A 14,469-nucleotide genomic window follows, 5' to 3' on the forward strand; every position below is an offset into this window, starting at 1 on the left:
TGAAAAAATTATCATGGCAATCTACCTTTTTACATTATTAATAATAAAATCATTACCCTATTGTTACATGTTAAATTTACATACTATTAATTTTAATCATCTCATGTATAAAATTAATATTACAATGACAATCATTTTGAACGATATTTTCTAAAGTTGTATTTTAACCTAAAAAATACTGTTAACTTTTAATAAATATACTTATTACAATACATACGTATAATATAATACTTTTTGCAAATATTCATGACTTTTCAATTCGTTCAATTGTCAACCAAAAAAATTGTATCGTACAATCGGAAGTCATGATAATTATTTGCAAATATAAATAAATTTTTTATTAATACGTACAAAATAATTACCAAACATTTATTAATTTAAATAAAAAATGAGAATGACCGACATTTATATATAATAAATTTTGAAACATTAAAAATTACATAATATTAAGCTTGAGTTTGTAATAGTAGTTCCACCTTGTACTTCGTATTTAGTTTCGTATTAATAAATAGTAGCTCGATAGTATGTTATTAACAGAAAATTTATTACACAAAATACGAAAAAATTTGTTTAATCGATCATGCTTTTTACTACTAAACGTAGATGACAACGTTTAAGTTTGGTTATGAAATAATCGTTCTTTTCCTTGGTTACATTATAAAATATAATACTTTCAAAAGTTTAAGTGGAGAACCTGAAAAAAGTATTAAACTTATATTTTAAACAAAAGGAAAGACAATTAAAATTATGATTACAGGAAAGGTACGTAACATGGTCAATTAAACAGACTGGAAAAGTTTGTTTTCATTTAGAAGTCTAATTTCTCATTTTATTTCGGTATTTTTGTAAGTTTACACGCACAACACAGTAAAGAAATTAAAATGGTAAATTTGAAACATTAGTTTCGTAACTTGCGCTCTTATTACGTATGTATTGATTATATGTTCTCGTGATAGTTAATTTAGACTTGCAAGTATATTCTACACTTGTAAATAATATTACAGGTTAATCAAAAAATTTCATATTACGAGAATATTGCTTCTGAACGTGTTTAAATAAAGTATGGAAAACACAAAACCTTTCGATATATTTAAATTAATCTTTATGATTCGTTCTTTATGAAAGAAGTTTCCTAATTTTAAGATTTCGCGTTTTCTATTACAATTTATACAATTTTATTTTATATATTTAACTTATCTGCGAAGTTGTTAATATATTTAAAAATATTTTAGTTAAAATGTTGAAGTATGAGATTACATCGAAACACAAGCTGTGTCTAGAATGTACAATTTTTTGTTACTCCAACAGGATAGAAGTGGATATAAGTATCACATGCAAAACTCATTTCATTTTTTTTTTATCTTGGCACAAACCATCAAATAAACACGAAAAATAATTTTGTTTACTTACTAAGTAATATAGTAACATAATTATTGCACTATAAAATACTGCAATACTGGACTGTAAAAAAATTGCCAAATAAAGAAAAGAATTTGGAATTTTATAAATTTATGAAATATGAAACTATACAAATATAAATTTGTCTAATTTTCTAAAATAATTCTTTCGAATTTGTATATAATATTACAAGAAATTTCAATTGTGTAATTAAAAGGCAACACTTTTTTTTCTCTAATTTTTTTTTTAATGTAATACTTTTGTGACATGGAACAGTGTTGAATTTGAGAAAAATACAATATTTCCTTTTACTTTAAAAACCTTATTACGACGACCTTTTTTGTCTAGAATGAAATTGTCGATATATATATAAATATAATGTACAGTGTTATCATTGAGTGTAGATTAAAAACTGAAATATCTAGCTCGATACAAGTACTGTAGTAGAATCAGCAAAATATTGTTTGCAATGCAAATTCACAAAACCTCCGTGTCAGTCTTATTTAAATCTAGTATATCGACGTTCATCACTATGTTTGAAAGAAGTATTGTGTACATATTTCGTTTTTCTTTTCAAAAAATTAAATTATTAGGATCGGTCAACAAAAATACAAACATACGCGAGATATATTATGTACACAACATGAATTTATTTTATCCTATTTTTCTTACCAATAAGGAAGCAATAATCTTTTTACTTCATTTCATTCTTCCCACAATCATTATAAACAACTCGGTACTTTTCATTTTTTTTGTCTTAACGTAGCCGTGTAAAAAGTACATTGCCTGCTTACTCTTCTATAGTGGGTTTTTTCATCTTATTAAGTTTAGTTTTATATAGACAAATTAAAATAATCTTATTGTTAAAAATAGGGACGAATTTGTTCTTCGACAGTCCCAAGCGGTGAATAAGAAAACTTGATTCTTCCTAATATCTGTATTTTAAATTATTTCCCATCTTCTGCTTTTCCCGTTTGCACAAATATTTGTTGAATACGTTACAATGCTTCATCGTAAGGTATGTAAACGTCGATTTAGTCATCCATACGTTTGGCATTATCATTGTACTACATTTTATATTGTCAATGTACAACGTTAATTTCTTTGCAAACGTACTACGATACGACAGGGTGCCTTACACTGAACGAAGTGTAACGTAACGGGCAAGTAAAAAAAAAAAGTTAATGATAAATAAGATGAACCGAGACCAATGAAAAACATGAAGTATCTTTCGCTTTGTACAAATGGGTAAACGAGAGATGGAAGAAAGCATCATGTACCTATATGTATATATATATATAATATATATATGTATATATGTTTTGCTTCTGTTGTTTTCGATAATACAGATGTATTGCTAAACGCAAGATGTGAGAAGCTATTACAGTTTTTGTCGTGACTCCTGATGATTCATTTTATTTTGCGGCAGTAATCTGCGTTGTTGAAATTCTTGTTGAAAGAGGCGTGGTTTAATGGAATGATGATTTAACGAGTTATGAGATTTGTTGTAGGACAGGAAACCTGGAAAGAAAAAATAATCATTGAAACGTTGGCGTCGCGCGCGTTTCATCTATCACGTGTCTAAAATTAATCTAGTCGCATAAAAAAGAAAAAAATAAAAAAAAAACAATATATGTTTGAATGTAAGTGATATTGGAAGAGGAAGAAAAAGGTTGTTGATATCGAAGTTATAGATGTCAGGAAAGTTATGATGACTCACCAGCGGTTACAATGCGAATTGCATTGCGGTCGCAATGAATGATTTCCATTAATAGGGTTGGTGCCTTTGGTTCTGACGACCACCTCCCCTCTGCTTTCCGCCGTAGCCTGAGCCTCCTGAAACAATACCCATGACGTACGTTAGTCCAGCAACTTCGTTATTCCCCCTCTTCCTTCCCACCGTTTCTTTTCTTTTCTTTATATTTAATATTAAAAATTAGAAAAAGACCGTAAAAAGGTCTATTCATGGAAATTAACGCACGCACACTTCTATCAATAACAGAATAAAGTATGAAATAATATGAAAATACAGACTAACGTAATGGATATAAAACTACGAAGAATCTACATAGAGGCTACAGGCTAAGGTAGTAAGCTGCAGGCTGCGTTCTGATTCATACTCTCCTTTTCTCCTTATACATTTCTGGAATCTTCGTATGCTGGAATACTAAGAGATTGTATCGAATACATGTTTAAGAAAACTTTCGAATTACTTAAACAATCTAAAAATAACCTTAAATAAGTCTTTACTTAAAAAGTCTTAGATTAACAGCATGATTTTATGTACCATTAATAAGAATAATTTTAAATTATTTCTACAAAATAACCAGAAATGTTTAAGGTTAAAGGATATGTAAGTGAAACAAAGATGAGATGGATTTAGCGGTGTTGGTATGAAGTACAATTTTCCATTCTTCATTATTTATAGTTTAATGCGTACTACTTTGCATAGACGATAAATTTTGATAAAATTCAACATAACATGCAGAAGAAATTGAGTAAGACACCAGTGAAAAACAAACTATAATATTTTTGTTACGTAATTATGAAGAAAACATTAAACAATATTAATAGTAAGAATTATTATTTGCAAAAATTGTATAAAATAAATTTTTCTTTAACCAAACATTTTCGAAACATCTAACATACAGAATACATACGACGTCTTTTATATATCATAAATAAAAATTTTGCTTGCATAATAAAATTTGCAAAAATATTTTTCAGTACTTCGCTATAAAATAGCGCTATGTAATTACCAGTTTTATTTGAAGTTAATCAGATCATAAGAGATGGTATCTCAAGATCAAAAGATTCTTTATCACAAACCATCGTTTCAAATAATTCCTAATTTATTTAAAAACCTTTAACTCGATTTCCTAAGTGAAGTCAAAGCAGTATTTATCGCTAATAGCGTGTAAAACGTATACTATAGTTCAGTTAAACGTGTTACGTACTATTGCCATTCTCAAACGTGATTAAGAAAGCAGTATAATATTAAGTAACCATGTATTTTTTTTTATACGTGCTTTTTCAAATCGTTTACTGCGATGTCACCGATAGATAGTTGATAGGCCTTTCACTATGGAGCTAAAAAAATCAATTATTAATGTCAAATGTTAAGAAAAAACAATCAGTATAGGGCTCATGAATTTCAGAGTCCAACTGTCTAATAAAAAGACGTAGACTTTTGTTATTTGGTTAAAGAAAACATAGAAGTAACATCGTTACGTAAAGTACCATCGACGAGTGCAACTGTTTAAAAACACGACGTAGATATTTATTATTTGGTTAAAGAAAACAAGGTACGTAACATCGATTTGCAAACAAACTAAACAAGCAAAATCGATGGAAACATCTATATGAAAGAAAGAGCAAAGAAAATTAATGTTTCTATGCATTTAGTAATGCGCATTAGATAAATGTTGAAAATCCATATTATCCTTAACAGTATCGTAAGTATGAAAGTAGTAAAATATAAGTTTCATATGCTCACACGTACATGTACACACATACTTAGAGAAAATAAAGGGAAACGTTGACGGGAGGATAAAAGGCAAACAAGATGGTGAAATAAAGTAATGGCTGATGAAAAATAATCGATGAAATGAAAATGACTTTTGAAAATGGACATATTGCTAACAAAGATGGGACGGTCGGGGATATACAAAATAGAGAAGGAACGCTAATGCGTACCTTTACCGCGTGCACCACCGCGCCCACCACTGTAGCCACCATCGTAACTACCACCGCCATAGCCATAGCCGTCTGCGTTTCATGGAACACACGGTACAAGAGACAATGGGGTCAGTATTAACATGTACCGATAACTGTTACTTTTATTTTTATGGTTTTCTTTTATTTCTATGGTAAAATATTACTATGATAATAATACTAAATTACCGTAGATGTATAAACCCGCGTTTGTCATGTCTATGTAAAGAAAAATCTTGTCAGCTTTTGAAACTTTGAACATTAAACGCTCGTTGCAAATATATTCGAAATCGTATCACGCAATACAAGTATTTTCACAACAATGTGACAAGACAATCATGTCTTCCAAAGGGTTCATTGTTTGCACATTTAATTATGTAACATACAACATAAGTGCAGAGGCTGTTCATAAAATTTTCTTTTTCGAAATACTATTTGAGTCAATTGTTCATTGAAATGACATGCACTTGAAACTTTTAAACATATATAACGGCGAAAAACTTTCAATGTGATGATTATATAATGATTCGCCAAAGTCCCAGGGAAAGGAAAGTGTATGCAGGGTCGAACACGTAAATTCATAATGACAATTTTGCTTTTACGTTATTTCGAATGAAAATATCGACGCGGTGTGAGTAGCGTAAAATAATTTTTGCAAGTCGATTCCGGTTCGTTTGTTCTTGTAAATAGAAATAAAAATAATCATGCCAAAGACAATGGAAAGCAAATTAATGAAAAAGAAAACGAGGTCAAACACAATTTTCGGCAAGTGTCGATAATTTGAATATTGTCGAAGGAGCGTGTTAAACATTATATGAATGAGGTGATTACGTGAAATTTGGAAGTATGTAAAAACATGCGTATATCGGGATTAAGTGGCAGGACTTGAAAGCAAGGATTGAAGGTTTAATATACCATTTCATACGACATATAGTCCTGTGTAGTTTTGCTTTAATGTTCTCTACACATCATAAATTCACATATAAGTATGTTACAGTGACTGCGTGCATTTGAAGTCAGCGAGTCTGCAGAATTTACAAGAGAACAACCCGACAACGAATTTATTTATTCCACTGATTCACTGACATCAATCAGTGAACGTATGAAATATTAATACTTTTTATGCGTCAAGAAACTTTTTTGTTCCGTGTATTCGATAAACGACAAAAGATGGCTAAAAACTGTTTTGCTTCAAGAGGAAATGAGAATAATTTGCTGCGTAGAATTCGTATTTACGTATATACAGAGTCTAAATATCAAAGAAAACTGAATCGTTTATATTAGAGACTTTAATATAACGTTCATTTTCTTCACACATTCACTGTTACATATTATATGATATTCTGCTTTCTTTTTTTTTTGTTTTTTTTTTTTTTTTTTTGAATTTATTGTTTATGTTTATATTCATTCGCATGTATGTGTGTATATATATATATAGATGTATATATATACATATTATGTACGTGTATATATACATATATATAAGTTAAATATTCATAAGGCATCAAAGAATATAACTTAGCAAATTGCTAGAATAAATAGGTAGTTGGTCACAGCTCAAAAACAGCCAACCCTCTGGAAGTAGGGATTTACTATTCGGATCATGATGTTCAACCTTTCTGTTATGAATTTAAAAGTGTTTGTTTCGCTATATTCTAAAGGAGACATGTAGCAGCGTATTTCACAAGGTAAAATAACATAATCCGAATGTAGTTTCTACGTATTTGAGCTGCTGGTTTACTTCGATGAAGTAACATTCAACAGTATTCAAAACTCGAATTTAGAAAATAGTAAAATATTTGTCAAACCGCGTCGTACGTTTGCAATGAATTTATTCGATCATGTGAAGTTTTAAAATAATTAAAAATACCGCTGATCCGCCTGCAAACCAGCGCTCACCCTGCAGCGTCAGTTATAATTAATATCACACATCTTTTTATCATTTTGTATGATACATACAAACAATACCAATTTTAGTCATTCCATCAACGTACTACCAAGTAAGTAGTACTATATAGAGGCAGACGATTTGGATTTATGTATAATAATAATTAAAATTATACGTAATACGAGTTTTACTCAAAGCAATCATTAGGGACGCAGGCAACAGGAACCTTGAGTCAGATAATAATTTTTAAAAGTTTTATTGTATGTTTCTTGCCACATATATGTATTATATACTTGACACTTGTTTCAGGATAGATTTTATATAATCGGATACTACGTTCAAACGTTTGGATTCTCCGAACTGAAAGTTCTGTATCGCAACTCATCTATGCTCATATTTACGAACTATATTTCTAGCTTGTGCGGTATCTGCAAAAAAAAGATGTTGTCGTGGTTGACATTAAACCGTTTCTTGTCGATCGTTGGAAATTTTAAGTACTCCATCCGATTAAATAAAATGTGTTTCAAATCGTTTCGTTAAGACTGTTTGGAGCATATATGTGACAAAATGTTCAGATATTTGACCAAAGAACACTCGTAATTTCGAAGTCCTGCACAACTCCCTAAATTACGGCGTTAAATGAAATATGTCTATATATGTATATATATATGTATATATAGAGATGTATATATATATATATGTATATATATATATATAGAGAGGAAGACTAGACAGGTTGAACATAAAAGATATAACTTATAATAATTTTAAAGTTATGATATCGTCTGCCGAATACACTGGGACGGTAGTAGCAGATAATCTTCTGCTATTGATTATTATGAAAAGGAAAAAACCAAATTCTTCGAAATGATCCTACACAGCGATAAGCGCGTGTAAGTTCTTTAATAATAATCAATAAAATTACCGTATCCACTGTAGTCGTAACCACCATAGCCGCCGTACCCACCGCCGTAATAATCGTAGCCTCCTCCGTAGCCATCATAGCCACCGCCGTAGCCGCCTTGACCGTAACCGCCGCCGTATCCACCTCCGTATCCACCCTGTCCCCATCCACCTTGACCGCCGAATCCGCGTCCTCGTCCGCCTCTTCCTCCGCGACCTCCTCGTCCACCAGCACCGCCCCGCATTCCTCCCATACCATCTGGTTTAGGTGTAGCTTTTTTCACGTCGACCTATGTGTACAATATTAAATCGTTTCAATACACGTACAAATTTTGCTATCTATCATACACGATCATTCATTGTTTTCAAACGTACCTCTTTACCATTGATCGTCTGCTTAGGCGTCTTCAACAATTCATTTACCACTTGCTCGGATTCAAAAGTAATGAAGCAGAACCCTTTCCGTTGATTCTTTGTCTTGTCGAATGGCATTTCTACTTCGACGATCTGAAACAATAATTGCAGTTAAAAAAAATTGATAGAACTTGATGAAATTGAAGAAGGACAGGGAAACTTACAGTTCCAAATTGAGAGAAGAAATTCTTGATATCGTCGTCTGATAATTCTGTCGAAAGACCGCCAACGAAGATTTTACCGTGCCTAGCTTTCGCTTTTTTGGGATCGACTTTCTTGTTATTGATTACATGGTCGCCAGCTGCCATAATCTGAAATTATCAACGACCTTTAACAATATTCTTGTAAGTTGTCTTGATAAATTTGTTTTGTCATTTTTAAATTCAGCTAAGGAAGTATCATCAAATAAGTCAGTAGCAGAACTGACAATAAAAGAATATCATCATACTGAAACTTTCTCAATAGTCTCATGACTCTCAAAAATTTGATTTTGAATTTTCAATTTCTAACAATTGTTGGTCTTGAAATAAGTATTCTGTTTATTTTCTGTTGTTACTCTACCTTGTCTAGAGATTCAGCTTTTGCAAAAACAATGAAAGCAAACCCTCGCGATCGTCCCGTGTTAGGATCCGTTTTCACATTAATGCTCTCAATATCTCCATACGTGCCAAAGTGGTCTCGTAATTCCTCTGTAAAACAATAGGTTTGGTTTAAAAAATAATGAAGTTATGAATATTCATTATAGTCGATATAATTATGATAAAAAACAACTCAGTTCATAATACTATCTCATATGACAAAGTCATCTGAAGGTGTCCTAAGAAGAAACATCATTGTTTATGAATAAAAAACAATAGTTAATCAAAAGAAAAGAAATATACTCACTATCTGTAGTTTCCCAGCTTAACCCACCAACAAACAATTTTCTGTAAAAAGCAAAAATAAAACAATTGTTGAACGACATCAATTTTCAGTTTTTTTGAGGACTATAGACTGAATCTTTTTAATAAGCAATATTCTATTTGTTGCAATAAGATATTTGTTATTGACAAGTGTTTGAAAATTTGACAATTGTAGTAATATTTTTCCTTGAAAATTATAATCCAATATTATTAATAAATTAGCTATCATTTCAATATGACGAGTACACAATTCACTTATTGTATTTTTTGAAATACTCACTGACATGCATGGACTTAAAAACAAAAGAAAAAGATAATAAAAATTGAATGTACCTATCATTCAACGAATCCTGGTTACTTCCGCTTGACCTGCAAAGTAATGTAATGAATTTTATTACAACGATCTTTGAAATTTATATTATAAAGGACTAAGGTTGAAGCAAAAATTTTAAGTTTTGTTACAAATCATTTCCATTTATATTTGAAAAAGGAGTTTTGACTTGACCCCTGGAAAAATTAGAAGAGTTAAAATATTAAAATTTAATATCAACAATATACAAGAAACGTAATTAGACCAGTATAATATTATCGTTCGGAAAAGGGGCACTGGATAAATTTTTGAAGACATTTGGTAAGGAATTTTATTTAATAGGTAATATATATATATGTTAATTTATTAAAAGCTTCTTATTCGATATAAATATTATTATATACTCGTGTATAAATGTATTCTATAGTCGATCAAACAACCTACAGTAATGTCTACTTTAAAATTTGGAAGAATATCTTTGTGAGAGTAAAATTATCTTAATTGTGATAGTTAACGGTATTAATAAAAAACATGAGAATACCATATTCCTAGAATAAATGAACTCACTGATACAAGGTTATCATACAAAAGATACGTGTTTATCCTTAATAAGAAACATAGGATTATAAGAAACAACCATGAGAAGAGACTGCTTTGCACACCACATAGAGACCTTGATTTGAACTTCGGATAAATGTGCTTGTCAACAAAAATTAAAGGAAAAAGTTGCAAAAAAAGTATATGTAAAAATTAACACAATGAGAGAGCAAAGTACTTTTCGTGACGTTCATGTGAACCCGAACAATAGTTACAACTCCAGTTGACATACAGCTGCTCCTAAAGGAAATAAGATTTAACTTTTCCAAGTTGAACTCTGACTGCTGATTGGCCCAAAGAATTGGCATATGGTAGATAGACTGCAACTCTATTAAAAAGCTAAAAAAATTGTTTTTGCATTACAAGTTAACGATGAACTTCTCGATACTTTTTTAAATATCTATATGGCACACAATATTGGACGTTTATTTATATTTATGTATATACGTATATATATATGTTATATTTCTTTCTCTCTTTCTCTCTCTTTGTTTAGTCATCAGCAAAATATTATTATGTTTCGACTCCTGATATATACTTTTCAGCCTTTTCATATACAAATATATATATATATAACGAGCTGCAATATTTTTCACTTTTCTGGCAGTGTGATGGTAGTTGTCTGTACTTAGATCGATCTTTTCATGTATCATCTAGGGCTGGTGATAAATACCGTAGGCACCAGTCACTCGCCGGTAATCAGTTGTTGGTCGGGTCACGGTTAGCCGGTTGCGAGCCGCCCGCCATAATCGCACTGGGTCGTTTGCCACCTGCAGACCAAGCCACATAAACTGGGTTAATGGCATTCCGACCTATTGGAGTTTTTCGCATTGGCCCTAGTGACTCTGTGCTTTGATCACGCCCAAACAGCATTGACATCGGATCAGAAATTACTCTACGCGTGACCCAGCAGGCAAGTGTGTGTCTGTGCGAGACTTATTGATCTGACGTAATTGACTCGACTTCCAGTGCTTGTGTTGTGACGAAACATGACGGACTTGAACTTGACGCAGACTTCTCACAATAATTCAGACTCGGAAGTCAATCATAAGGCTTCACGTTTCGGTTCACAGATCCCAGGAAAGCGTACATACTGTCAATCGTATACAATTGACTAACCAGAATTCAGCTGCAATGAATCAACGAGGAAGACTCAGCCGGCCAAAAATGCATTTCAAAGTTTATGTTCTATAAAAATATTACAATTATTATTTGCGCAACGTGTACAAATTTTTATCATTGATGAGATCATAACCTCTTTTTCACGAATTACAAAACTAGAATATAGAATTAACTAGGTAGGAAGAGCAGAAATTAGGAGTTTACACAAAAATTACAAAACTTTAAACAATTAAACTTATACCTCGCAACAACAGCACATATAAAAGTTATAATTAATACTTATTCTTATATGTATACAAGTATCTTATCTTAGTTTTCAAAAAAAAGAAAAAAAAATAACGAAAGAAAAAAAATATATAACATGCAACATTTATTTTTATTTCTCTCGTATTATTATGTTTTCGTAACAAAACAGTAGAATGCCGGCCATCAGTTATTTAACTCTTGTTACTTTCTGCATAGAAATCACGTCCCTTACACGCGCAACCGTTAATTTGTAATGGGTTAGAGGAGGCACACCTCCAAATTCTTATCACGTCTTGAACGCAACATGCTAAAAATAAGCATAAACATATTCGTATATTAACATTTAATGTGTCTTTCTCCAATAACAGTTTCGTTAAATTTGAAGGTTACATCTTCTCTCCCAATATCGTTTAAAATATTTCTACAAGTTAAAATCTAAGAATAGCTTACCCATATTGCAAAAACATACCCCAAACTATGCAACAAGTTTGCGACAATCCAAAGCTGTAGGGATACAAGGGAAAAAAGTCAAATAATCCCTTTGGTATAGAACCCAAAATGCTGTGATAATGAAAAGAGAATAAAGAACGGATGTAGTGCAAATATTACAAAATATTTACATAAGACTGTGTTCCGTACATCAACATCGACATCGGACTAAACTCGTCGGTAGGCAAATCGTCCAGCTTGAGATCTCGTTACGCTGAAAAAGGGGAAAGGCAAGGTGCTGTGCCACCAGCCACCAAGAATTCTTAAAATCTACGAATTATACTTTTAAAAATATCACGACGTTACTAAATTAACGAAACATTGCGCATTTCCCTCCCTGAATAATCTACATATCGATTAACATTTACGTAAAATTATTTATCAAGTATCCTGCTTTGTTCCACGAAATGCGTGATAATTTGTTGCGTGGGAAAATTCCAAGACGTGATACGATGTAATCGTAACAAAAGACAAAACACGAACCCAAGCAAAGTGCGTTTAAAGATACGAATAAAATACGTTTTTCCATCGTTGAAATTCACTTTTCTCTTTACTGCTTTTTACAACAATGCGTGGGCGCGCCCTTTCTCAACTTGCGGCCGGCATTCCTACTTGCCTCGCTAAAAATCACTTCCCTCTATTGTTCATAGCTTATTCCAAAAAAGATTAATACCTAAGGATTTTCCATACTGCAGCAGATGAAAATAAGTTAATTGTAATACTCGAAATACTTGTTTCATGATCGATGGAGATGGATTACAATTTTGGGAACCTCGCGTATCCGCCATTTTGTCATTCCGCGATAATCGTGTATCGCACAAAGCAATTTCTCGGTACGGAAGCGTTTATTGTGAATTCACGCGCGATTCATGAGCATCGGGTTGTAATTGGTAATTTTTGCTAATAACGTTCGATTTAAGTGAAAAGAATTGAGATCCAGAGACGGGAAAGGTTACCTGTCCTCCTGCGACTCTTGGCCATTTTCTGCGGCGTCCCCGCCGCCGTTCTCCGCTTCACCGTTCTGCTCGAAGTTTTGATCGGCGATATCTTCGCTGAAGTCCTTGTTCTCCTGATCGGCCATTATTTTATTATACTTTTTTCAGTTTTTTTAATAAAGAAAACACAAAAACACAATTATAAATCGTGCTCTAGAGAATATTCAAATACACTGCACGAGCTAACAACACTCTCACGTCCGTACTGTTCGGCCGCCGAATGGAGAAGGGAGAAGTACGACTTGCGCTCAGTTTGACTCAGGAGATTCCGCGCAAAGCATCATGGAATCTCTTTACCTCCCCTAATGTCCGCAGCCAATCAGATTTCAACGTCCAGTGTCGTATCATCGCGACACCGTGCCACGTTGAAAATTCGGAAATATTTATATACAGTAATTTCTATACTATAAACAAAATTACCTTCTTTTCATACAATTCTAAGGTAACGCGGAATTAAATTACTTTCTCCAAGTGTTACGTATTTTACACGATTTGCTTTCGCAGTATAAAAGAAAGGTTTTATACGAACTATTTTTATTATATAATTTGTCCCTAACATTTAGTTTGTCGAATATATACAATATAACGGGTACGATTAGAAAAAATTACATTTTTTCAGGTGAATTAATTCAACCTGGTCAATATTATTGATTTTTTCCTCGGGTACTTTTCACATTTCTTTCCCCAGTGAAAACGTATTATTAATTTCCTTAATGCGGAGTAAATATTATTGTAAAATTCGTCACGTAGGATGTTTCATTCCCCGTAGAAATAATAAAACGCCTAATTTTTGAGGGATTGATGCGTCCCTGTTTCGCCAATCGATGCTGCTGGGCATTCCATGATGTTAAGGGGGAACAGTGGATATAATGGTATGCACACGAAAATTTTAGACGAGCGTGGGGAGCGAAACGAAAACGAAGAACCAATCACATTTGCGAGAAACACTGAGAAGCATGAATTGGCCAATAGGGACACGCGAGGAACTGGCTCCATTCAGTAGCATCAGTTCCCAGAATGCTACGCGTAATAATTTCGAAGAGATCAATAAAATATCGCGTAGGAACTTATTTTACTTCACTTACGTACATTTTCTTCAACAAAAAAATTTTTATTTTTTTCTACCATTTCCCATTTTTTATTTTATTAAGCTGGAAGGAAAAAACGATCCGTTCCCGCGTTGTTGACCAATAAAGCGGGAAACGTTTATCGTTGATTCAGCGTTCTCATGTAGGCGTGTAATAGACGCTAGCAGCTGGCGCTGGTGTTGATCTAGATGTCGCCACGTTTCGGACGGTTATTTGTGGAATACTGCTAGTATTTACGTATAAAGCATTTTTCATGTAAATTTTAAATTAAACACTTTGTACGCATATTATTTTGGCATCCTTTTCATATTTCTTCTCTTTGGATTGTAATTGTCGAGGAATTTATCATCCATCGTTGGAACTTGTTAATTATTACCCATGCATTGTACGAAAAATTAAAAAC

The 14,469-nt window shown here is 32.3% G+C and overlaps 1 protein-coding gene across 12 annotated transcripts; it reads right to left on the bottom strand.

Annotated features, from left to right (window-relative positions):
• Positions 1-797: 797 nt before the first annotated feature.
• Sqd (RNA-binding protein squid) lies at positions 798-13,219 on the bottom strand. 12 transcript variants are annotated; one of them, XM_076780324.1, is made up of 10 exons: positions 12,940-13,219; positions 9,553-9,588; positions 9,203-9,243; positions 8,879-9,006; positions 8,482-8,628; positions 8,279-8,410; positions 7,968-8,193; positions 5,095-5,166; positions 3,119-3,234; positions 2,680-2,919 (listed from the first exon to the last, which is right to left on the bottom strand). In XM_076780324.1, the coding sequence occupies exons 1-9, from the start codon at positions 13,062-13,064 to the stop codon at positions 3,167-3,169; spliced, it is 975 nt and encodes a 324-aa protein (XP_076636439.1). In that variant the 5' UTR covers positions 13,065-13,219; the 3' UTR covers positions 2,680-2,919; positions 3,119-3,166. The 12 variants fall into 12 exon arrangements, with proteins under 12 accessions (XP_076636435.1, XP_076636432.1, XP_076636434.1 ...); XM_076780321.1 differs by having other exon boundaries at positions 7,926-8,193; XM_076780320.1 differs by lacking the exon at positions 3,119-3,234 and having other exon boundaries at positions 798-2,919.
• Positions 13,220-14,469: the final 1,250 nt, after the last annotated feature.

Source organism: Colletes latitarsis, chromosome 13 (genome assembly GCF_051014445.1).
Source record: "Colletes latitarsis isolate SP2378_abdomen chromosome 13, iyColLati1, whole genome shotgun sequence".
In the NCBI taxonomy this organism is placed as follows: Eukaryota; Metazoa; Arthropoda; class Insecta; order Hymenoptera; family Colletidae; genus Colletes; species Colletes latitarsis.